At 44.2% G+C, this 26,633-nt stretch overlaps 1 protein-coding gene across 11 annotated transcripts in view; it reads right to left on the bottom strand.

Moving 5' to 3' along the window:
* Positions 1–26,633, bottom strand: part of Opcml (opioid binding protein/cell adhesion molecule like) — a 1,135,312-nt gene that overhangs the window by 2,976 nt on the left and 1,105,703 nt on the right. For 5 of the 11 annotated variants that reach the window (XM_026779033.1, XM_026779040.1, XM_026779038.1 and 2 more), the window contains 4 exons: positions 14,786–14,923; positions 14,166–14,352; positions 13,618–13,769; positions 12,671–12,697 (listed from right to left, as the gene is read on the bottom strand). In XM_026779033.1, coding sequence (XP_026634834.1) covers positions 12,671–12,697; positions 13,618–13,769; positions 14,166–14,352; positions 14,786–14,923 — 504 coding nt within the window. The remainder of the gene's footprint in view (positions 1–12,670; positions 12,698–13,617; positions 13,770–14,165; positions 14,353–14,785; positions 14,924–26,633) is intronic. The other 6 variants (XM_026779035.1, XM_026779032.1, XM_026779036.1 and 3 more) reach the window with 6 other exon arrangements.

Below are 26,633 nucleotides of genomic sequence, written 5' to 3'. Positions count from 1 at the left end.
AGCTCCTCTCAAGGAAGGGGTATTTCATCTAGGAGGCAGGAGGTAGACTTAAGCCTTTCCGTGAAATGTCTGTCACTAACAGGTCTGATCTAGTTGGAGCAAAGCATAAACAAGTAAGAGATGGAGAGAGGAACTGGTACCTAAAGAAAAATAAGTGTTTCTTGGGGCTCTCTGGATGGGGGATGATAAGTGTGTTCCTTTTGAATATTCTAGAGTGGAAACCATGAGGATGACTTAGGAAATGCATTGGATGATTGATATGCTGAAAAAAATAGAGATGTGGTATTTGTGCTATGTTCTATACAAGCATGAGCCTAAAGGTTAATCATATTTAAATCCCTTTAACCATAACAACAAACCCCCAAAATATATCCACTATTGTTATTTCCGATTGGTAAACTGGTAAACTGAGGAACAGAACAGTTAAAAAAAAATCTTACCTAGAATCAAACAACTCATACACCTGGAACTGCAATAGAACAAATCCCTATCCCCAAATCTGTGCCTCGCTTCTGACAACCCTACTTCCTCTCTGATGAAAAGAACTTCATAGGTTCCAGAAACCACAGCACCATGTGGTGATGGGAGCAATGGACTGGGAAGTAGATTACATGCTTCAGTTGCTCCCTAGCAGAGTGACTCCCTTGCTATGCTTTGGGTCTATTGTTTGCAAATAGAGGGGAGGTAAGATGTGATGGCCTGTAAAGCTCCACTCCTGCTTTCTGAGCCCATGGAGACTATGCCTCTTGTGCTAGGAGGGACAGCTGGTCAGCAGCCAGACAGCCATGGGCAGGTAGTGTGAAGTATCACCACGTGACTTTTGGTACCACTGCATGACTGCCCCCTCCTAAGAGAGCGAGAAGCTCAGAAACATCTATAGACCTTACAGTTTGCATTTTTGGCCCCAGTTCCTGTGCAGCTCCAGGGAGTTGTTTTCTATTTCACAAGCATGACAAGCACCTGCTTGATGTATCAGGTGATATCATAATTTACTACCGTAGCACCTTCAGTTAATCATTCTATGAAAAGTGGAGATTGCAGCCCCATAATTAATCTAATCCACCATGATACAGATTAAAACCAACAGTTTTTTCCTCAGACAAATCCTGGACACATTTGTGATTTGGCTGCTGGTCCTAGTAGCAAGAATGGTACTCTACAGAATGGCTCTGAGGCTTTGTTCAGAGTGGGAAGGCAGTGGCTCAGATCCATGGACCTCTATGTTGGAGGGCCATGAGACAAAAACACATCCACAATAAACTGCCTTTTAACTTGCGTCGGTACAGTAACCCTGCTTTTCTGAAAACAAGGAAAGAAAGCTGTTGAACTGGGTTGCTCCCTCTAGGTGCCTATATGCCACCGTTCGCTGATTTAGACAAATCTTTGTGCTAGAATACGGAAAAGGAAAGGATTTATATAGTTTAACCAATTTGATGGGCACCCATGTTATGCTGGAGCTCACCTTTGACCCTTAAGATGGAATTGGCTTTTGCCTATACACATAAGTTCGGTGAATCGGGAGGCATACTGCACTTTAGGGACCGGGAGAAACTTCTCACCCCGAGCTCACAAAATCCCCACACACATCTTTACTTAAGTTCTGGCTTCTTTGGGTACCAGCTGCACAGGCTTCTCCAAGTACGGGGCAGCTAACACCAGTTTTAACTTTAGCAAATGTGATAAAACATTCAACTAAAGTTCAGGTTTGTTTCTTGATTTATTTTTTTTTTCTTGTTAGACTGATTATTAGTGGAAATAGCCTGGAACGTAGTTTTCATTTAAAACAAAGACTCTAAGATTTGGGAGTTGATGGCAGAATTTTATTTGTTCCGATCAGCAAACTGGCACCAAGATGTGCCTGCAGAAAGGCAGAGGGTCTGGAGAAAAGGTAGGGCTACAAGATGGAATAAGGGACGGGTCCAGGGAAACATGGGTAGCAAGTCTCTCAACAGAGAAAAATATTCTGCCCAGTCTGTCTCCTTGGTCTCTCTACCTTGTCTATGAGGTCTAAAAAAGATTTGGGCTAAAGTCATTGATAGTTCACAAGTGTAAGTCGTCTTCTTAACTTTTGATTCAGCCCAATTTAAGTTTACATCCTGATGCTGGCTTGCTATCTATGTAGACTTAGATGAGGTACTTTGTGCTTTCTTGTTGCAAATCGAAATAACTAGATGGTGTGCATGGGATTTGAGTGGTTAAGACAGTGCCTGGGACATAGTAGTCATGGAGCTGAGGTGGCTGTTGCTGTGGATTGATGGTTTGTACTCTGGCCTCTTCTATATCTTTACTGGAATGAATGCCATATTAGTTAGACCCTTCACAAGTACATTGAACTTGGAATGATGTTTTGGTACTGAGGAGTTTAATGGTCAGAATAACCACCGTTGGGAGGGACCAAAGCTATAAGGGATTCAGAGGGTGCTGAGCACCAAGGATGAGAGAAAAGGACCCACAACCAAGCTTTGTGGCCCAAGTCCAGAGTCAAAGAGCCAATAAGGAAAGAATAGGGGTCCCAGGTCAGCCTCAGAGAGATCACAGTACTTGCCAAATGTCTGCTATATCATGCTCTTTTCTCAAAAGACAGTCATATACTCTGCCTCCAAAGAACTTATATTCTAGTGGCTTCTACACAGCCTCTTTCTGTTTCTAAAATTTTTTTTTCTTCTGACACTGGGAATGAAATCAAGGGCTTTGTACATGTCAGTCAAGCACTATGTCATGGATGTGTACCCCACATGCAACTTGGTTTTTCTTGTTTTAAATTGCTGTTGAGCCATGTGCTCTCTAAGTTGCCTGGTGTGCTGGCTAGTTTTATGTCAACTTGACAAGTTAAACCCATCTGAGAAAAGGGATACTCAGATAAAAAAAAAAAAAAAAAAAGCACCCATGAGATCTGTGTTGTAGGCAGACCTACAAGGCATTTTCTTAATTAGTAATTGATGGGGGACCAAACCCATTGTGGGTGGTGCCATCACTGGGCTGGTGGTCCTGAGCTTTATGAGAAAGCAGGCTGAGCAAGTCATGGGGAGTCAGCAGCTCCCCCTCTACATGGCCTCTGCAGCAGCTCCTGCCTCCAGGTTCCTGCCTTGTTTGAGTTCCTGTCTTGATTTCTTTGGTTGGTAAACTATGATATGGAAATGTAAGCCAAATAAAGCCCTTCCTCTTCAACTTGCTTTTTGGTCACGTGTTTCTTCACAGCAGTAGAAGCCCTAACTAAGCCTGTGTTGACAAAATCTTTTTGTCTTCCAGGCAGTCCTTGAACTCTACCTCAGAGCTGGAATTACAGATGTGAATTATCAAATCTGTGTTATTCTTCTTCTTTTTCCCCAAACCCTCACAGATTCTAGGGAGAAATCCATTTGAGACAATTAACCCCAAGTCCCTTGCTTCTCAGGAACACCCAGCTCACTGGAGAGTCATAAGGAGACTTATTCTGGAAGAACTAACCTTTGTTTCTGCCTCTGTTCCCCACAAGTAGGATGAATTTGATTGAAAACAGTCAAGCTTTCCCGCAGGGGAGCTTTTAATGTATAAAATAGGGAAAGAGTGGTTTTTCTACCTTGTAAGGTCGTTCTGGGGGTCAATTGAGATAGTCTTTAATTGCTAAGTTTATGTAAAGAGTGAGTACAGGCAAGGTGATCAGTCCTTGGGTGGTTCTGTGTGGGGATCCTGTTTTAAATAACAAAATCCTGCTGGAAATGCCAGCTGCTCAAAGGCAGCCAACTACAAACCAAAAACAACATTGGCTGTGGCTAATAAGTGAGTCTATTCCTCCCGAGGTCTCAGGGAGGCTGCTGTCCACAGGAGAAAGCTTTCTACTGAAGAGCAACCATGCTGAGGAGATGCCTGGAGAAGTCCAATTCTTCCCCCAGGCCAATGCTGCCTTTAAGGAATCATCTCTGTTTACAGTTAACAATGACTCAGTTCAATGAGAATAGCTGCTACAAATACCAAGCTTCATTAAATATCCTTTTCAGGGATAAATTGACAGTGAGAACGTGTAATTATGCCCTTTCCATTATTCCATCCCCTCCTCCTTTACCCTTTTTGAATGCTGAAATTAATTGCTTTCTTCATGCCTAAAGTTGAGCATCTCCGAAAATCAAAGCTGAAATGATAATACAAAGGCACAAAACAAACTCTGAATGGAACCACACCTAGGGGACAGATAGGCTGACAAGCAGAAGTTGGTTTTTAGCATAAACACACACACACACACACAAAGAGAGAGAGAGAGAGAGAGAGAGAGAGAGAGAGAGAGAGAGCTAGAGCTGTAGCCTGGTGGTAGCATGCTTGCCTAGCATGTACAACCCCTTGGGTTTGACCCAAGTACCGCCAACACACACACACACACACACACACACACACACACACACACACACACACACTTACATACAGAAAAAAGAACTAGAAAGGCAACGACAAAGAGACAGATTATAGAGATGGCAAGATGATAGAAAGATTTACTGGCATATACTATACGGCCAGATTAGTTAGGACATACATAGACTTGATGATCAGCCAACAATGACACATAAGAAACCAAAAAGCAAAAGTAGGGGCTACCTCTGAGAATGAGTAAGTATTGGACTGCCAAGTATTAAATCTGATTGGTGATGTCTCTTGGAATTAGGCCACGTTGACAAAATTAGAAGTGGGCCACCATCCTGGCCACCTGTAGACTAGATAGGCGCTGCTGCCTTCGAGGGTGACTCACCTCTGCCCAGACTGTCAGCTGCTAACAAAGTGCCCAGATTCATCCAAAGCTTTCAGAAACAAACGTGATGCTCCAGACACGAATCTGCCTCAGATGAGGTCTCAAAGCTTAACAATGTAGGGTACGTTACATACGGTGAAGGCATTGGGATATGCTGCTGGCTTCCCTTTCTCTTTACAAATTGCATTGAATATATGGCATCTTTCATCAATAATGGCAGGATAATAGCTGAAATTCTATTAAAATGGCAGGTGGGAGGGTGAACACCTTGGGGAAAAAAAAGGCACAAAGAAACAAACCCCACAGGCAAGTTGAACTTGTTGCTAACACAGGAGATCAAGGCAATATCTGAAATCTAAGGAGCTACAGTTTGTTCTGAAATTTGGATGGGTTTATGAGCGCGATTATGAACCGCACGACCTTCCTAATGAGGAACCAAAAGGATAATGATGTTCGCGGTGATTAAAAGAGGAGCAGGGAAATCTAATTAGAGGATGTGTGCGCGTACTTGTTGGTGAAACATAAACCTATTTTCAGCAGTGCTGGCTGATGAACGCACATTCCCCTTCAAAGAACTTTCTCTCCATTGTCTTTAACTACAGTGGAGACCGCGGCCAACACCGGCACCGGCACCGTGTTGTTTTACAAGTGAGATTAGCCAGGTTTTGCAGTAAACTACGAAGGGCGGATAAAGTGGCAAAAGCAGCGGCCATCTTTGTTTTGTTCTCTTCTCACGCCCTGTTCCGTCCTCCTCGCCACAAAAGACAACGGCTTAGCAAGTCAGTGTCAGAAGCTAATTCATATCTGTAGGCTCCTCTCACAAACCAGAGAGAGAGAGAGAGAGAAGACACGCTAAGCTGTGTGCCTGTGCTGACATCAGCACACCCCGGGTGCTCAGTGTTAAATTCGAGATGCTTAGGCTAATAGCCAGATGTCAATGATTCACAGAGAGGAGGTGGGGTGCCAGGCGGTGACAAGGAACCTCATCAGGAAAGAAATGTGAAATGTCTGCATTTTCCCCTCTCCTAATATGTTGACATTTTGCAGGTTGGGAAAAATATAAATGATTATGCTGCTGTCATCAGCCAAAAGCAATGGTATTTCTCTCTGACTCATTCTCTCCCACCTGGATTTAAGCTGTGGATTTGTAAAAAAAAAAAAAAAAAAAAAAAATCATATACGTTATCAGCAGGAAATGGACAGATATGCAGCGCTGGATGCGTTTGCAAGGATGTCTTCCTAAAGAGTGGATTGGAATGTTTGATGCAGTCTCCTTCAGAAGGAACATGGGGGGAGGGCTACATTTCCAATTAGAATCTGGCTGTGAGATTGGCAAGAATGTAAGGGAAAATCAGAGAAATAATGGTATGGCTTCCCTGCAGGGAGAGAACTAAGTGTCCTTTTGAGGATGTAGCTGCCCTTTGGTTGGCAAAGGATTTTAAGCGAACAGCAGCTGTAACTGATGCCCCCGTTGACTGGAAGATTTATTTACTAATTCGACCAACATTTGCTGGGCAATGACTATTGCCAGACATGGTGCTACATCCTCTAAGTGCAGAAACAAACACAAACAGAAGACGTGCCTACGGGCATGCCACTACAGGAAACTAAGGATGAGGGATTGCTTCTTCAGGGAGACTCAGAAATGCTCTGCAAATGGGCTGCCAGAGAGGACATACTTGGAGGATAACTGTGGCTTTATCAGGCAGAAGAGAGGGCAAAAGCTTGTGCATGTGACCCTCCAACATGCAGGAAGAGCTACAAGACATATAGGCTGGAAAGCAACGTGGAATTAAGTCTGGTGTTGCTGCTTGCGTGGTAGCATGTCTACCTGCGGGACTTGAGTCAGACCATTTACATCCTTCCAGCTCTGGGCTCTTCTTCTATGAAATGGAAATAATAAGAACTTCAAGGCAATGGATTCTTAGGTTCTCAAGGCCTTGTGTGGCTGACACTTAGAGATTTTTCATTCCTCGAGACTGGAACTCAACATTTTATTATGATGGACTCTATATCTGTTTATACAATGTCAGAAGCTCTGTCCCTACTCATTCCTCATCCTTGGTGTAACTATCAGAACACAGTAGGCACCAATAAGACATTTGTTGACTAGATGAGCAGTGATGCACTGAGGGAGTCATCCTGATCATTGCCTTAGCTGATGGGATCTGGAGGACACAGGGCCCCGCCTGGTGAGGTGTCTGTAGCAGGGAGGGGAGAGGCAATCAGTAAGGTTGTAAGACAGGTTGATCTCAGAATATGCACAGCCTCAGTGGCAAGCTTCTCTGGTAGGCAAGAATCTTCAGCCACTGAAATGACAAGGTCCCTTTGGGGTGTGTGGCAAGCCATTTGGGAGGGAGTATTAAAAAGAAGGAAGCCCGTGGGAAGAGGAGCACCCTGGTCAGATGCATTTTGTAGCGTGTGATCCTGGCTAGCAGGCAGCCGTGGCGAGGGAGGGTGGAGTCCATTGGCCAAGGCTCCTTGGTTAATAGAAGAATAAAAACAAGGGTGACGGTTCTAGTGAGAGGGTGCAGCGGAAGAGAACGCACAGGCTGAATTGGGGGGGACCCAAGGGAGGAAGAAGTAGCAGCTGGTTCTGTTAGGGATCCAGGGAATAAGTGGGTTACAGCTTGGCAATCAAGAGCCTTAAAGGTACAGATTTGTTAGTAGGATTCACTCTGTGGCTACCACCCTTCCCTGAGCCTAGGATTCCCTAAGTAACTTGCTTACGAGTCCCATCCCCAGGGCCATTCATCAAGGCTTTGATTAAGTGGTCCCAGATTAAGGCTCACAAATTTGCATTTTTAAGACTCCTCGCGTTAATCTCATGCAGGTCCAGACAGGCAGCTCCTATGACTCTTGAAGACATGGGTGACCTCTCCAGCTCTCACTGTTGCCCTCCCTTGAGACTGATTTGTGGGGCTTGTGGAGGGGAGCCAGGAACAGACAAGATGGAACGATAAGAAGGAAATCATCTCCTTGTGATCACAGGACTCAGAAGCAAGTTTTGGAAGGTAGGGTGGAGGGGAGTGGCAGGGGGGTGCTCTGGAAAGAGATGAATCTTGGTGTTATAAGGAGAGAGATCCTGGGACTTGAGGAAGTAAAGGCTGAGAATCCTATGATGATGCAGGCCTTGGGGCATTTGCCGGAGAGAAGCCAAACTCCCCCTGTGTTCACTCCTTATAATGGGCCTGGAGCCACTTGAGTAGGCAGCGCTGTTCAGGATGCTTTGATAATGAAAAGAAAGAGAAGACAGAAACAGGGTTTTGGGGGGCAGGGTGTGAGGGCAGGGACACTGTGTAGGACATGGTATGAAGGAAGGGGCATGATGTAAAGGCAGGGGCATAATATGGGGTAAGGTGTGATGGAAGGGGCATTGTGCAGGGTGCAGTGTGAGCACAGAGGCATTGGTTCGGGGCATGGAGTGGACAGGGAGGTTGAATCCTGGTTGTGTTGGACACCAAGGGCTTTGCTCACAGGTGCTGTTGAGTGGCTTGGACAGGAGCTCGCTACTGCTAGTGTCAGCTGAAGAAACTTGAGTTTAGAGACCAGTATGCTGTGCAGATTAACTGCAGAGAAACAGCCACTAAAAAGAAACTGAGGCTTGGTGACTGGGTCTCTAGCAGCTGTCTGGTGGACTATTGGCGGCACTGTGGAGAGAGTACTGATACCTTACCTGAGGAGACATTCTAGAACACAGACATTTCCTTAACCGGAATGTTTGTGATGACAGCTCACGCGTGGTGAGTTGTTCCAATGAGTTGCCCCTATGCCCGATACTTAATTCTTAATATAAATAAATTATGTTCCTACAGTTTCACAGATGACATTTGAGATATCTGTTTTTCTTCCTACATCACCCCCCTCTCTTTTGGCTTTGTGTACAATCGCTGCCATTGTCTCCTGCACGTCCCAGTAATGCGTGCATATATATGTGTGTCTCATAAAGCATATCATATTGCAGTACTGGATGCAGTCAGGCCCCACATCCCCCCTCTTCACACCCTGAGGCTGAGGGACAGGGCTTCTTGCTCATGGCCTGGAGGAGGCAGAGTTGTTTGGCACACTGCTGGAAAGTGACTTCCACGAGAGACAAAAATGTGGCCTGCAAGCTGACACTTCCTGCTAAACACAGGGCTGACGAAACTTCAAGGGCTACAGGCTGCAGGTGGAGCTAAACCTCTGTCCCAAATACATGTCTTCCTTTCTAAGTGTTGCAGTGGTCATGGTATCTCTTCACAGTGATAAAACCCCTAACTAAGTCACCATCATTTGGAAAGGGTCTTGTATTCCCATTGTGTCTCAGATTCAGAACAGAGGCAGAGAGGAAGCAAGCAAGGCACCCATCTTCTTCTGCTCTTGGCCTTTGCTGAGCTCTGAGCCACAGACAGCACCACAGCCTGTCTGCTGCACTGGACCTCGGCTCTGCAAGCTTTGGCTGGTTACTGCTCTGCATCTTGCTCCTTTCCCAGCTCTCAGGGTGCCTGGGTCCAAGGAAGGTGGGTGATGTAATGTGCTGTCTGAGTTGGCCTCTGCCTGAGGCTCTGTCCCTGCGGCTCTGGGACAGGAAGGTGGCTAGTATGATGAGAACAAAGCATTGCACACAATGTCACCAAGCACTGACTGGGATGATCATCCACTGACTAGGCTTTGTTTACTGTCACCAAGCACTGACTGGGGTGATCATCCACTATTTCTTTCTGTCATTTTTCTCCTTTTAGTGTACTCCCCCACCCACTTTTTCCATAATCTTGCAGTTCTGTTTTGTTTCATACTTTTAGTTTTTAAACTTGCTTCTATCCAATCCTTCTTTGGTTGTTGCTTTTCCACTCAGAAATACAGCCATGTGTGAGCATGAGCCTGAAGTGTTGAGACCATAGAGGCAGTCAAAGGAGACTGTCAATAACAGAAGCAGACCCCATAGCTTGGCAGAGTTGACATGTTTACATACTTAGGCTTTGCATGTGTGTCTGGGAAGAATGAACATGCAGGTTGTAGGTGTGAAAGTTTGACCTCACTGGAGATGGTTTTAGGGCAGATGGTTAGAAAAGGAAGCATTTGGTATAGGAGATGGCTGAGCTAAGCAACTTCTTGATATGTGATTCCATACCAGTTGGCCACAAGCATCCTCCATGGACTGAACTAAAGTAGAACTCAAGTACTGAGGCCCTGGTCACAGTTCAGATGCTTACAAGCCAGGGTGATTTGAGTCCTCACTCTTAGTTCTTGTTTCCACACACAGAAAACCAGGCGAAATTTAGCAGATACTTTATAGGCTCAGTAAGTGAGATGCCTAGGAAAAGACCCTGTGTTGTAGTCCTACACATTCCAACCATTTGTAGTTATAATTAGGTATGTTTATGGTCAACTGAGGATTGGGAAAACATTGTGGATCAACAGAAAGGGTGGGCCAACTAGACACTTCCGTTTTTCTCTATGACTGAATCTATGTCCATTTGTCTTAGTATCAGAGTGGAGAGGAGTAACTTTGAGGAGACCACAGAGGACACCTTACTCAAAGGGTCATCATGGATAATAATGCCAAGCTCATTGAGAGAATTTTCCTAAGCCAGTCAGCTAAGAAACAACACAGGCTGCACACTAAGTCCTTGTGGGACACACCCTTTCTCTCAGCTTTTCCCATCTTAGTCTCTGAGAGCTGGACTTTTAGTATCACTAATCCAACTTTTGATCTTGCCTTACTGTCACATACTCATTCATCCACAAAATCTTCTAGATCAGCTACTATGTATGAATCTCTATGTCAGATTATAGAGAAATAGCTAAACATGGTTCCTAGGTCCAAGGATCTTACAGAATTAAGGAAGAGAAGACGTGTATCAAACTAAACAACTTGAAGGGAAAGTCCTAAGTTGAAGGTAAAGGTTGTGGAATCGGGGAATCTACCTGCTGTGTCCAGATTACATGCTTATCTGTCTCTCAGGACAATGTGTTGTACCCGCTTGGGTAGATACTGAACACATTCTTGTAGAATGAACACTGTGAGGATACCATGGGCAAATCAAGATATGACAAATGTATGAGGTGAGGGGTGCTGATCTGCATAGAGTCTAGGGAAGCCTTCCTCCAGGAATGGATGCTGAGAGTGAGCTCCAATTAGATGAATGAGACCAGGGGACTTAGAGGATGGAGATTGCTGTAGTTAAAGGGAAGAGGAGACATCAAAGGAAACAAAAGCAGATGTCCTTCCGGCCAATGATCCTGGCAAGTATACAAATAGAGAGAGTGACCATATGGGGCACTTCACAGTCAGTGTTGGTAGACATGGAAAAGAATCGTGGCATCCAGCATCCACAGGAAAGGTTCAGTAGTTTTAGTTATTTTGATAAACTTTGTCCTACTGACAATTCACAATCTTTCCAGTTTCAGATCAGTAATCTGAGGTCTTCCATCTTTGGGTGTTATCTAGATTTATTTAATCCTCTCACCAGCATTTTGAGGAAGGCACAAAAATCCCAACAACCTCATTGAGGAAAAGAAGGATAAAGGTGTTTGACTGACATGTGGCTGAATTGGGATGCAAATCTATGTCTGTACTGTGAAGTAGCTTATGTCCTCTAAAATTATTATGTTAAATGTCTAGCCATAAGCATGACCCTGTTTGGCTATGACATCTATAAGAAGGTATTTAGGTTAAATGAGGTCATAAAGGTGGCGCCCCTAGCTGGCATCATTAGTGGTCCTCTAAGAGAAGATGGCACATGAGTCAGCTAGCTGCCTTTCTTCTCCTCCCTCTTCTTCATGATTTTATCTCTCCATTCTTTATTTCGATTGGCCCTCAGGAAAAAGGCTATGTGAGGACACAAGTGCTATTTCTAAATGACACAATGCATTCCCTGGTGACAGCAGAAAATGATAAGAACTCAAATACTCAAGTGATCATTTCCAGGTTCTTACAGTAGCCATATTCTCTCCTCCTGAAACTTCCTTAGCCAATGGAGGGAATGAAGGTCAGAGTCTGGAATACTCTCTGATGTTTTCATTCAGTGTTATGACTAAGAAACAAGCATTTGTGATCTTCAAGGTTTGGCACAGTATGTCTTTCATAGCACTGGATCCACAACTGACACTTGAAAATAAAAATGTTCTAATTTTCCATAAGACCAAGATGGACATGCCTTGGACAAGTAGAGCTGCCAGGCCTTCTCTGGATGCAGAGCTAAGGACAAGCTAAAGTGACACCTAAATGTTTGAGTGTGGGGGTAAAAGTATCTTTGCCCCATTTGATTCCTCTCTGGGTAAATACTCTGGGACATCATAAAGTGTCTGAGTCTGGGTCTCATCTAACACATATCCCTCCCCTCAGTATATTTCGGCATTACCCAAACTCTTTGGTTCTTCTTCTGTTAATCTGTAAACTGCAGGTACTACCTTGCCTTGATCAGCCCTGACATGACTCCAAGAACCCAAGAAATATTTGGTAAATAAGACATTGCCATCATGGAAAGTAAGCCCAAGAACTTCCATTTTAAAGTAAGAATTTTAGCACTAAGTCAGTATTCTTCTTTGTTTTTGTAAAAGGGAAAAATAAGTAAAACCATGCATGGGGTGGGGGAACTTGTCCCTAGGGACAGTCACGTAATAATCTTCTTGGTCTCTGGGCCATGTTTCTGTCAATGTACCTCTATGCAGACAAAGCAGGGGGCTCATCCTTATGAGCAGGGGCCTGCTAGATGCTTATCATGGCATGGCAGAGCATAGTAGGGTGAATTCACTTCTTCTAAGCTCCATAATCAAATTCCCTAAGTTCTCATGAAAGCCATCGTATTCTACATGCTTGTTAACAAGACGGTCAAGCCACACCCCTCTGAAACCTACTATAGAGAACACACGAGGGAAAGGAGCAGGCAAGCCTATCTTTGAAGTAGGCTTAAAATACAAGAACATAGGCATTCAGGCAGGCAGAGGAAGGAAGGAGCATGCTGTACCCACCTGCCACTGCTGATGAGGGGCTTATTTCTAAGACACACACAGCACAATGCACACACAATGCAGAGAGAAAACAAAAGACATAGATCACACATTTCAGATGGTTGGTGGACAAAGTTCAGTACATGTCAAACTTGTTACATCTGAAGTGCACATGGAAAAATGGGTCTCTCTCCACTCTGTTCATCAGATGCTCCCCTCTCACCAAACCTTTGCGAATAAACACATATACACGCACATGATATACCACCATAAGCTGACTCTGGTCTACAGGATGGATGTTGCATGGGAATATGAGCACAGCAGTATGGTGAAATGGAATGAAGAAGGAGGAGGCCTTCCACAGTAGCCATTTGTGGTCCCCAGGCATCCCCATCCGTGAGGAGAAACAGACCTCCAGAAAAAGGTCTGAGCTTTTTGGAGGAACAGAAGGGCATCCCAATGAGGACTCAGGCTTCTGTTCCCCGGTTATCCCCTTGTATGAGAAGATGGTCGATGATCCTCATGAGAATCGGGATGACAAGGATGGTCATGGTTTACAACTAGGACTGTGATCCCAGGAGCATGGATTCTTAGTATGGACATTATCACATCTCCCAGTTGTTTCTCGTTGGTTCCCACAAGTTCTGTTTTCTCATTTGTCTTCAGACGACATTACTGTTGAACCTTCCTATGGTTCTCTGTCCCATACGGAATCCACAATCAAAGTTGATTGAGAATTTGGTTTACTCCTTTGGAAAGGAGAAAACCTGGCCAGAATAAATTATCTTGGAAACATGACTGCGTGGCATGCTAGAGGAATGATAGGGAGAAGGATTTTTGCAGCTAAGGGTGGTGGGTTGAACAATATGGATGAAAACAGGCCAAGCAGACTGTGCCTATTACCCTCCCAAGCTCCTAGAGCTCCCTCACATAGCCAAGCCCTCCAGATTCAGGCTTCCTGCACTCACCATACAGTGTGATGCTGGCATTGGTGTTCCCAAGTTTATTTGTGGCCACACAGGTATAGTTGCCATAATCCTTCTCTGAGACGTTGAAGAAAGTCAAAGTGGATATGCGGCCTTTGTTCTCAATCCTCACTCCATCCAGGCCAGTGGCTAACCTGCAGCAGAAGAAAGCACTATTGGTCTGGACTCACTGTCCAGCAGAAGCAGCAGGTATTAAAAGAAGACAAGGGTGTGAGTCCTAGAATTACCGCAATGAGGTCCTATTAAAAATGCCCTTTCTTCTGACTAACCCAGCCCATCAACACAAGCCTTAAATGTCATGTCTTTTATTGGATGGAAAAGGGAATAGTCATACTCAAAAGGAAGCTCCCTGGAAGCTAACCATGTCCAAAGCTAATCCAAGATTCTAAAACAAGGTCAATTCATTCTGTTGACTTCCCAGCTTCCTTCAATTTTTTTCCTTCTCACTTCTGATTCTAAAAAGGAAACTCGGTTACAAAAGAGGTTATAACACATTTTTATCTTGCTTTATTTTCCCCTGGAGTTATTACCCTCCTTCTGGAGGATGCATGATCAATCGGCTCTGCTTCAGAGTTGCCCCAGTTCCTTCAAGGTACCTGGTATCTTCTTTGAACCACTGGAATTCAGCCATGGGGACAGCGGAGGCTTCACAGCTCAAGATGCCCTTCTGACCAACTGAAACACCAGTGTTTTTGGCTTTTGAGATATAGGGAGGGTCTGTGGAAACAAAAGCAAGTAAGCAAGAAAAAAAACCAGTGATTCCAGAGAAGAAGACATATGGACACATCTGTTTACCGGACATATGGACACACCCGTCCACTGGCGACACCCTCCTCTTAGTAACAACCACTTATTTTTATTTTGGAAAGATGTAACATTTAAATGTAAAGATATTATATTTAATTCCCAGGTTTTCAGCTCAATTCTAAATTAGTCATCGTCCTTACTCACTGGGAGCTCTGAGAGTCCCAGGAGACTCTAAATGATAACACATGTGTTGCTGAGCAGAGCAATCTGATAAAAACACTGCCCTTCCTGTTGGCAGGCCCTTGAGTGTGGGGCTTTGAGAAAAGGGCACTGTCACTTCCAGATTGTTGTTTTCATCCCTGCCCCTTGCCCTCTGGAACTCCCCTGCAGCAGATCAACTCACAGTTTACAGTGATTTTTACTTTCCGCACATCAGGAGCGGCGACGTCGTTCAAGGCGCTGCACTCGTACTCCCCGGACTGGTCACGTTTGATGTCAGAGATTTCCAGGTACTCATCCTCACTCACAAAGCCCTGGCCTTCTGGGAAAAGTGAGACGGGGCGGGAAACAACGGAGAATGGTTACTCTGGAGACAGAAACCTCACCCAATCTGAGAGTGTAAAGGGAAGAGGCAAAACCAGGGAATGGGGTTGAGAATAATCCAACAAAGAGATAGGAGCTACAAAGTAAGACAGTCTCTGACGGAGTCTTGAATATATATATACACACAGGTAAATTGCATCAACTTTTTTAGAGCATTTGATAATAATGGACTATCAATATTTTTTCAATGATTATTATAAGTTAATTAAGAGAGTATATTATAACTTCCCCAGTACATTAATAAAGCTTGACTGCTTAAACAGGTATGTCATGATCAGTAATATAATAAAACCCTGCAAGTAATTTTAGATTTTTCTAAATAATACTTTTTTCATTGTACAGAAATGCCTGTGTATATAAAATATTAGCTAATTCTTTGTAGTAAAGAATTACTAATTCCTTGTAGTAAAAGTTAGATGCAATGTATTTCACATTTTAATACAAATAAATTCACAATTGCTGGTTCACTTTCAACCTGAGACAGATAATAAATAACCAGCTCGATTGAGCCATTCCACAATGTGTATATATATTTTTAAAAATATTACGCTGTACATGATAAATAAATACAATTTTAGTTGTCACTTTAAAATTTAAAAATTTAAACTCCAGTGGAGTAGACTAGGGGATTGATGAATGAATTACTTTGTACACATGTAGAAAGTGCTTGCAAACTTGTTCAAATAAACATAGTAAGCAATGAACCTGAGGTGGCTAGAACACCCCTAAGATTCCACATCTGATGTTGTGGGTCATCCTGAAGGACTAATTCTTACACACTGAGGAAGCTAGCAGTTTCATATCCAAAATATTTGAAGCCTGAAAAAATTGCTTCACTTTATTTTGTGAATGCATGCTCCAACCGCAGCCTGGACCCTGCCCTTTGCCCCTCATCTTGTTCATTGCAAAGGGAGCAAGCTCGCTTTCGCTAGTTCTGCTGAAATGCTATACTCCCCTGAAAACTCAAGAAGTGTGAAGGCCAAAAGGCAGAATCGTTTTCCTGTCTCACAGACCTGCTGCCTGATCTTTTGTACTCCTGAGACTTAAGCCAGACAATATAAAAGCTCAAGAAACAGAGGCATATACTTGCTCAACCAAATCTGTGTCCACCGTGGCTGTGGGGCAGGGAAGTATTGTGTCTATGAGGAGCACTGAGGTGTTGGGGGGGGAGGGGAGTGGATTCCAGTGACTTTACACCCTAACTGCTCTGAGTCTAGGCTTCAGGGACCTTCTACCACTTCTGCTGTCCATATCCAATTGCTTTTTGACACTTGCTGCCTTCCCCGACTCCGTTCTCCAGGTAGAATATAGTATTAGGCCTAGATGCTGTCTTAAATTAAAGCCATCTCTAGAAAGTATGATGCCTTAGACGACCATTTTTTTTCTAGGACCCTTATCTATGGAAATTGAGTTTCCCCAACTCAGCACCTCTGATAGTTCCATTCCTTGTGATTCTGAGGAAATTTCACATTGGTTAGCAAACCACAGGGCAACCTCACAGGCATGAGTTAGCAGTTAGCAAATCCATCTGAACCAGTGTGTAGATTAATCAATAGGTATATGACTGTCCGGAATGGTGGTCTCTACACTCGCATCCCAGCACTCCAGTAACAATCTGCAATGGTATTACTCTGAAAATTGGTCTCAAGGCACAAAAGAAGATTGGAGAACTGTTGAAAAAGATGGAGTGAAATGTGGGGTCTCCCAAACAAAGTATAGGACCCCCATTTGCTGGAACGCTAGGATGCCTGGAGGAAGTCCTCTATCTCAAATGTGGGGTCCCCCAAACAAGGCATAAGACCCCATTTGCTGGAATGCTAGGGTGGCATGGCTGGCGGAAGTCCTCTACCTCGCAGCTGTCAGACTGGATCATGGCCTGACTCCTCAAGGTTCAATCCGGGGACGTAAGCACCGTCTCCTATTTTCTTAATTCACAGAATTCTGTTTTCTCTTAGTTTGAGAGTTTAACAAAGATAAATGGTATTTCCTCTATTGAAACTGGGTTGACTGACCCCTGGGAGATTTTTTAAAGAGTAAAACAAGAATGAAGTCAAACACACCCAAATGAACATTCAGTGTCCAGTCTCACTTTGGATTTTTTTTTTTGCAATAAATAACTTTGGATTTTTTTTTGCAATGAATAAATATGGAAGAATGGGAAGTTTGGCTATCTTTGGTAAGAGCCCATTTTTCTTTAAAAGCATGTACTACAGAATACCTGCCACCATGTAACTACCCCACAGTGCATTTAACAATACAGAGATACCTACCATGGCCCTGGCAGGAGCCTCAAGCAGGGCCAGTGTTTTCTTCTGTGAGGAAAATAAAAAAAAAAGCCCCATCTCAGGGTAGACACTGGGAAGATGCCCAGGAAAGGTTCTGGTCAGGCTCAAGAACGCCAGTCAGCTTAGGAGCACTGATGTCTAGACTGGAGGATGGTTTCACGTGACATTGAAGCCACTGACCTCTGTATGAGCAAGGCAAACTGGCCACTGTGGTGGAATTCCTAAACACCCTCTGGAATGCAAGGGTAGATTTTCACTGTCAGCATGTTGTTCTCGTGGGTAGAATATATAACAGCACAAAAGGAAGAAAGAAAAAGGGGTGATCCATGTAAAATGGTGGGGTCCTTATGATAATACCACCTCATCAAATGAGAAAACAGATTTTGTCAAGTTTGTACTAGAGAGGAAGTGCTTTCCAGATTTTAATTTGCATATAAATTCCTCGGGGACTTAAAAAATCATCTTCTCATTCAGGTGTTTGGAGTGAGGGTACCAGGATTCTGAGCTTCTCACGGGCACTCAAGTGAGCTGTGTTGCTGGCCTGAGACCACCCTCCAGTGATGACAGCACCAGGCAGCCTTCAGAACTGCTGCTGGCCTAGATAATCACAGGCTCGTGACTGACTGTGTCTACGCTGTAGTTTGGATCTTAAATGTTGCCTGACAGCTCTTGTGTCAGAGTCCTAGTGAAAAACTTGATGCCATTGAAAGGTAGCATTTTTTTTGTTTTTCAAGACAGTGTTTCTCTGCAGTTTTGGAGCCTGTCCTGGAACTAGCTCTTGTAGACCAAGCTGGCCTTGAACTCACAGAGATTCACCTGCCTCTGCTTCCTGAGTGCTGGGATTGAAGACCTGTGCCAACATCGCCTATCTGGGAGGAAGGATTTTAAGAGGTGGGAACTAATGGGAGGTTTTAGATGGATGAGGTGTGGCCTTGGAGGTAATAGGGGACCATGACCCTCCCCTACTTCCTCTTCCAACCAGGAGTGGTATTGCTCTGGATTATGCTTCTTCCACGATGCACTGCCTTGCCGAAGGACCACAGTAAAACAACCAACCATGACCTTCAGTTCCCTCAGCCCATGAGACACAGAAAACCCCTTCTCTCATCATACTCTGAACATCTCAGGCACCTGTCACAGGGATGTAAATCTAGCTTGATAACAACCATGACCTTGTTAACAGGCAGGTCAGGAAGATACACCGAGGAACTCCTCACGCTGCGTGAGATCTGCCTGCACTGCATCTCCAAAGGTGCAAGCACCTCAGGAGCTCAGAGGACAGACCAAGGCTGAGGTCCAAACCCTTAAAACTGTGACTCCCATTGACTCTCCATGACGTGTTATAAAGCATGCATCTCTCCACAAAGGCTTCTTTGCTCAAGTATGGGAAGAGGTCCAGTGAAGGGGATTTAGATGACCCTAACTACTTTGGATGTTGGATTTAGATGGCCCTACCTACTCTGAATGTTGGATGAGATTTTTAAAACACAACCAGTAAAGACTGATAGATGCCAGGAGCCCTAGGTCACTGCAGCACAGAAGCTTTCTAATGCTGACTATGAGACCTCTAACTTGGTACTTCAGAGAAGAGGCAGGAAGCTGAGTTTGGAGGAAGCCCAGATTGGATGGTGGGAGGATGAAATACATGCTCAAATGAGGAAGGTAAGACAGACAGAGCTGGGACACGCAGGATGCCGGGGGTCCTCAGGATTGCGAAGACTTGTTTGAAAGGGTTTCTTTTACTAAAGGCTACCTGACTATAATATTTTCTCAGACAAAGGACATTAGAGTAGGAGTCTAGGATAGTTCCCCAGATTTTCTTTATATATGATCTTCCCTCACAAGCTGAGAATCCAGAGGCGTTATGAATCTGCCTTACACCTTCAGGCACCCCCATTAAATTTTTTTAAAATAGGGGGCGTTTCTTTGGAAGAATGCGATATTTCAAAGACAATCATTCAATTCATTATACTTACAAGACTGAGATCTATACAGCTATGAATGAGCCCTTCTAAGACATGAGAGGTCACCTGTCTTGACCCAGGGTGTGTGCTTGGGGTAGAGTGGGCGAGTCATGGTTCTGTGGATAGAGGCGCAAGTTCTCATATATTAAGATCTCCAGACGACTTTCTCACAAGGCCCCTTCTGTCTCTAAAATGGAAACGTAGACAGAAACTAAGCGAGAAGGATGTTTGACGGCCTTTACTGTCCTTGCACTTGCCAATAGGCATGTAATTCAAGCTTATCATGGTCAGGAACTGTGTGGGACACTGTGTTCATGTGAGCAGTTGGTGGGAGCAATGTGGCACCAGCAATATAGAAACCAAGAATAATTTCACGAGCCCCAAACTTCGAGCAGATTTTTACTTCGTTCTATCTTTAGCTTGGTATTTCAGTTCTTTGCGATTTCCAGATCTCTCACAGAAGGGATAGGAGGGCAGGAAGATATCTCACAGCTGGAAGTAATGTAAGTAGTAGGGGGTGACTAGATCAGACAGGAAGTCTGAGGAGACACCCAGAGGCCCCCTGACCCACTTCTGCTCCCTTCTAGCCTGAGCCCCAACCGGCTGCATGAGGCCATCTGTCTTCCAGCCCAGCGTTCCTTCTGCTTCTCCAGCAGACGCCTCAGGGCACAGTTGGAAGGAAGAGAGGTCAAAGACTTCAGCCTGCCATGTTTTGGAGATTATTGTTCTGGACAGAATGTTATTCTCCTCTCTCTGAAAATCCCTGGGGACAGATTTAGAACGTGTCCTTTTTTCTCTCTTTCTCTCGACCAGATTGTTCACATCATCAAAGACACCATCTTCTTCTCGAGGCAAGTCCAGCCCAGCTCTCCTATGGAAATGATTAAGTCCCCAGCCCTGCCACCCTTTTACACATGCTATTTACAGCTGCGGCTCTATTACCGAAGCCGTTCTGTGAAGTTAAACACCAGCACCTGTCACAGCTTTGCCATGAGCCCTGTCAGGAGGTGACACCGAGGAACATGCCCAGAGGGTGAGAGCCTCGCAGAAGCCAGTGGCAGGAGGTAATCACAGAGGGGACCTGGGATATGGAGACATGGCGGAAAGGGAAAGGCATGGGTGCAGAGTGTTCAGGAAGAAGAGGCGGGGGGGGGGGGAATAAGAGGCAAGACAGAGAGCAGCTGTGGGAGATGATGGACTGCACAGAAAATCCTGTTGCTCACATGAGGAGTGTCCATGGTGTCCAGTGAGAGGAGCGCTTACTGATGATCCCCAGGTGTACTGAATTTGTGAGGTTGAGATCATACACACATTGATTGTGTGCAGACTTTTGGCCTATCACTGTACAGCGAGGCTTTTTGTTCTACCTGGGCCAATAGGCTTTTGTGTTTTTACTGAAGCCAGGGATCAATTCAAGCTATCAAAAACAAATGGTTGCTTTGCTCCTTTGCATCGAGAATATACTGTGTTTATGAGGCACTGTGCACTAGCTGACGTGTCTCACGCTTGGAACTCCTGCAGTGGACTTTCTGGAACAAGATAAAACCTCAGGAAGAACACATCCCACGGTTTCTTGCTGTGAGGTGAATGCAGTGTAGCAGAGACCATCAGACATTTATGTAGTCTAGTGTGCCCAAATCCTACCCATTCCATCTTTCTCCTCTGCCGTATTTGTGCCAACAAAACATCACACAATGCACGTCTGCGTGTGAACACACACACACAAACACATGTGCATGCACACTTGTGAACACGCATGCACACACACACAAATGAGAAAACAGTTGACTAGAAAACAGCTTTCCTTCTGGTTCTAATTGAACAAAATAAACGGGGTATAGCCCTAAACAGAAAACTCTCAATAGAGGAATCTCAAATGGCTGATAGACACATAAGGAAATGCTCAACATCCTTAGCCATCAGAGAAATGCAAATCAAAACAACTCTGAGATTCTATCTTACACCTGTCACAATGGCCAAGTTAAAAAACACTGAAGACAACTTATGCTGGAGAGGATGTGGAGTAAGGAGAACACTCCCCTATTCCCAATGGGAGTGCAAACTTATACAGTCTCTTTGGAAATCAGTATGGAGATTTCTCAGAAAATTAGTAATCAATCTACCTCAAGACCCAGCAATACTACTCTTAGGAATATACCCATAATATGCTCGATCATACCACAAGAAGAGTTGCTCAACTATGTTAATAGTCACATTATTTGTAATAGCTAGACCGGTGAACAACCTAGATACCTCTCAACTAAAGAATGGATAAAGAAAATGTGGTACATTTACACAATGGAGTGCTACTCAGTGGTAAAAAATAATGATGTCTTGAAATTTGCAGGCAAATAGATGGAACTAGGAAAAAAATGCTAAGTGAGATAACCCAGACCTAGAGAAACAAATATAATAAGTATGAACTAATAAGTAACCTTTAGACATAAAACAAAGAATAACTAGACTACAGTCCACAACCACAGAGAACCTAGACAACCAAGAAGATCCTAAGAGAGAAATAGATAGATATGCCTAGGAAGAAGAAAAAGACAAGATCTCCTGAGTAAATTGGAAGTGTGAGGGGGGGATGGAAGGGGAGAGGGAAAAAAAGGGGGAGTGGGGAAAATATTTAGCACAATTAAAAACAATAAAGTATAAAACAAAAAAGAAATCAGCTTTCTGTCTTTCAGGTTGGACTAGAGCTGAACTGGGAATCCAAGTCTGACCCAGGTTCTTAACTTTCTCTTGGTGGGCTGAAGATACCCTAGGCACAGTGGGGGCACATGACTTGGTACCCAGGTGCTGGCATAAAACTGAGCCTGAGCACTAGAGTGACTAAAAGTTCAGACTTACAAGGACCAAGGACATACAGGTAAGTCAGGAAAGAAGAAAGCACACACGGACGGGTAAGCTTTCCTTCCTTTCTTCCTTCCTCCCTCCTTCTTTCCGTTTGCCCCTTCCCTCTTCATTTTCAAGACAGGTTTTTTTTCTAGGTATCCCTGGTTGTTCTGGAACTCACTCTGTAGACCAGACTAGATCTCAAACTCAGAGATCTGCCTGCTTCTGCCTCCGAGTGCTGGGATTAAAGGCATGTGCTACCACCACCAGGCAGGTGATCCTTATTTCTGTTCACACATGTGCATCTCCTTGCCTAAAACAATGCTATCTTAGCAGTTAACACGTGCTTAGTCACCTGTTTCTCATGGCTAAGACAGAGTGCGAAAAGAAGAAATGTTGCCTTCTATGAATTTGATCTCCTTCCTAGAGATTTCCCAGAACCCCTTTAGCCACATTTCCTAAAACAGAAGATCCCTTCTTTATAAATTTTTCTTAAAAGATTTAGTTATAGACTATTTTGCCTGCATGCATATCTGTGAACCACTTGCATGCAGTGCCCTTGGGGGTCAGAAGAGAGTGTCAGATCCCCTGAAGCTGGAGCGACAGGTGGGGTACTAGGAAGAGAACCCAGGACCTCTGAACTAGCAGCCATTGCTCTTAACCTCGGAGCTCCCTTCTCCTGAAGTTCAAAAACATTGGTAAGAGGAGTGAGTTTGGACTGAGTTCAGGCCACAGCATTGGAGATTCAGATCACCTCAGGTGACCTGGGGTTTGACCTGTTCGTTCTTCCTTTGTTACAGTGCTGTCTATTGTGTAAACCACCTACACCTGAACAGAAATGACATGTTCCACTGCTTTGACTAGCTCCTGGCATCTGCTGTGAACTGAACATACAGCATGCATTCGGGTCGAGGGATGGAGTCTGCAACCCTTTCTGTGATTCGCCTCCCCTCCACCATAGTCTTCTCCACACCACTAGTCTTTCCGACCCCTTTCCTTCCCTTAGAAGGCTACTGGCGATAAGCAAGCCCAGGCTCCTCCTTAACAGCTAGAGGAGTGTGGACTGCAGGACTTCCTTGCCTGCTCCAGGCTCCCAGATTGGCTGTTCCCTTCTCTGCACTAGAGTTAATAAAAAGTGCAACAAACCCACTATTTCCCTCTCTCTCAATTAATACAAGCAACTGAATTGTGCTAACATGATTGGGAGACCCAGGCCCTGGGTCAACGGATTCACTTGCTGCCAGTGGCAAAAGTGCTTTATCTTAGGCTTGGAAGACCTTTCTTGGGCCGTAGCTGCCAGCGTCTGCCCCATCCAGAATGATGTGTTGGCTGGCTGCCTTCTCTGAGGTTGACAGCAAGCTGGTTGATGACAAGGTCAATGTGCTTGTGAAAGGTAGCTGAGTTCCAGCACAGGGAGGAGCATGTCAATAAGGACGTGGCAGCTGCTCGTCAGTGCCTCCCTGAAACCCTGTTCCCATGTTTTGGTCGGGAAAACAGGACCACAGGAAAAGAAAATGAGTCAAGCAATTCATCCTAGAGGAAGTAAAGGTTCTGTCTGGCATGTAGAAAGGGGCATCTGGGGATTCATGGCAGATGCAGAAGTAAGTGCCTAGATTATATCCAAGGAGCAACTTGGAGGTGGCCTCTAGTGCCTAAGTATACACGTAGGTTGTTTTAAGTTGTTCCCAGGCATAGGCTCCTTCTTAAAGTTCCCAAGGCACTCTAAGGAGTAAACAGGGATGAGAATCCAGGGTAATAGATGAAACTCAGTGCCTTTGCTTTCCAAGCGCTTGCCTTGCTCATGACCAATTCCTCTTCTGAGATGTCAGTCATGGTCTTGGAACCAAAGGTCTGTGCACATCTTAGTGCGTTCAAATTTGTCCACTGTTGGTGACTGTAGAAAACAATGTCATGAATTTGACACCAGTTCTATTGCAGGCAGAGCCCAGGTTGTGGTACAAGGCACTGACAGTCAGGGTGGGGCTGAAAGTATCCACAGCTGTCTGTCCGTCTCCAGCAGCTAGAGTATCCCAGATATTCTAGCAGAGAGCGTGGCTTCTCTCCAAGCACAGTGAAGATGCCCAGGAACAGAGCTGAGTTATTTTCTCTTTCCATGGCTCAGTATACGCCGGAAGAACTAGGATACAACCCTTATAAAATTATTTATTTATTGAGATTATAAGATAATTATGTGATTTCCCTATTCTCTTTCTTGCCTTCTAAACCTTTTTATACAGTCAGCTTTGATCTCTTGCAAATTCATGAGCTCTTTTTTTATTAATTGTTGCTACACACACACACATACACACACACACAAGTATGTGTGTGTATGTGTGTGTGTGTGTATGTGTGTTACCCTAAAAATATAAGTAGAGTCTGCTTAAACATGAGCTGAACATGGACAGGAACAATAGGTGTTCATACACGGACAGACTAAAATCCAGGAGGCCACAACCCTACACAAAGAACTACAGACAAATAGGAATGCTGAGAACACAACCAGAAAAGAGCATATCTATTGTTATCTAAGACCGAATCGGTCTGCCCTGAAAGCGTACATACAAGCAACATTATACAGAATGAGCAAAGTGTGCTTATGTATTTAGGGTGCAGCATTTTATGACATAGATGATGTTACGGCCCTGTTGAGTGTCATCCTCACTGAGTGACACAGACACAACCAGTGTGCCTGTGAGGATGTAGCACGTTTCTTTAAAATGATGTATGGGAGAAAGGAGATAGAGGAGGGAGAGAGAGAAAGAGAGAGCAATGTACTAAGCACTATGGTATACTTGGGCTAATAACAATGCTGCTATTGAGTTGGGCATGGTGACACACAAGCCATTTGGAGGAAGAGGCAGGATGAAACATGACAGGCACAAGTCTGAGGCTAGCATGATCTACATAGAGTTTGCGTCCAGCCAGGGTCACACAGCAAGGCTCTGCCTAGAAAAAGAAAAGTAAATAACATTTACATTTTAGCCAATAATCTAGTCAAAACCACATAAACAACAGTTCAGACTCAAACAGTGTACAGATGGAAAGAAAAAATAATCACTCTAAAATAGTGGAACTTAAATAACTAAGTTATTGACAATGTGTTTAAGAATATTTGAAAGCTGTTATTTATTTTATAGTTTTTTTTATTATTATTACTATTAATTACACCCTGAACCAGTAGTTATGTCTATACAACATAGAAAGTGCACATAATTCTGAATAGTAAAAATAGCAGCAAACAACAGGGAGAAAAAAAATCCACCAAGGCATTGAAGAGACACTGTATTTCATCTGCACACATTCTAAGAAGGAGGGGCTTGATCCTGTTAAAGTTTAAGTAGGCAGTGCCTCTCACCAAGGCCTAGTTTCTTCAAGAAAATGTTATTTTGGAAGAACTGAATGTTTTGTACCACAATGAGGCCTGTGGCTATAAAACACCAGAATTGTTGAATGGCGCTCACTTAGTTGAAGTGGCTTCTTGACCCATGGCAGAGCTCAGAGTCAGAATCAGCAGGGTCAGGCAGTATACAACATTTTCAATGATTCATTATAGCAGAGAAATGTGTGGGTGCTATGCCTTTTGGTTTCTTTCTTCCTTCTACGTGCTCTGATTCTTTCTCCCCACAGTTTAACTTAATCTTAACCCACCTAATGCCAACAAGGGCCCCTTTTCACAATGGTTATCCCATATGGCTACAGTGGAAAGATTTCAGTGTCCTAGTGACAATACAAGGCATTTTTCATGTGTGTGATGTGACGTTTTGTTTATATAATAATGACAGTGGAATTAAAGCGTAATACACACAATTACATACTCTATACAATATTTCATAGTGATAGATAGTGGTTGCCAATTTGTGCTGTTTACCAGACTAAACTTCTGTTGTAAATTTGGAGCACATACCCCTGATTTTCAGTTCTTTATTGCTATTAAGTACCCAGCTGTGTTCACCAACATCAGCCTCTTAAACCTTCGGCTTACTTTATCCCTCAATGGCACTTCATGTCTGTGTCTAGTACATGTGCTCTATGAAGTTAACACAGCAATGACACCACCTGAAGCACCCAACTGTCCACTTCTTAGAACATGTCCCCATTGTTTAGCAATTTAGAGTGGCCCGTGTTGCCCTTGTTATTTTTGTAGACTGTTTGCCAGGGATAGACCCAGAAGACACTGTTCTTCTCAGTGTAAATATTAAAAAACGTTTGTTGGTCTGGATGGCCAAACAGACGAACATAGCACCCACACCCTGTTAAAAAAGGGTGTTGCCAGGCCCTGGACTTCACCCGCCTTCGCTGCCAGTGAAGCTGGCTGAACTCTCACTGTTCAACTCAGTGAGGCTTTGGGGCTGTGGGCCTCAGATGCATGACTCTGCTGGGTCAAGCAGGAGCCTGTGCGATTGTTCTCTGAACCTCAGGGCCATCAGCTACACCTTTCTCTGGTGAGAGAGGCAATGAACCTCACCTGGAGTCTATAGCAGCCAGAGATGCCGCATGACAGAAACCCAGTTAGAATCCAGAGGATCCTTGAAGATGAGGCAGATTAGACATCAGAGCAGAG

Source organism: Microtus ochrogaster, chromosome 5, assembly GCF_000317375.1.
Source record: "Microtus ochrogaster isolate Prairie Vole_2 chromosome 5, MicOch1.0, whole genome shotgun sequence".
In the NCBI taxonomy this organism is placed as follows: domain Eukaryota; kingdom Metazoa; phylum Chordata; class Mammalia; order Rodentia; family Cricetidae; genus Microtus; species Microtus ochrogaster.
Note: the sequence above shows the minus strand (reverse complement) of the source record. Positions and strands in the feature narration are given on the sequence as shown.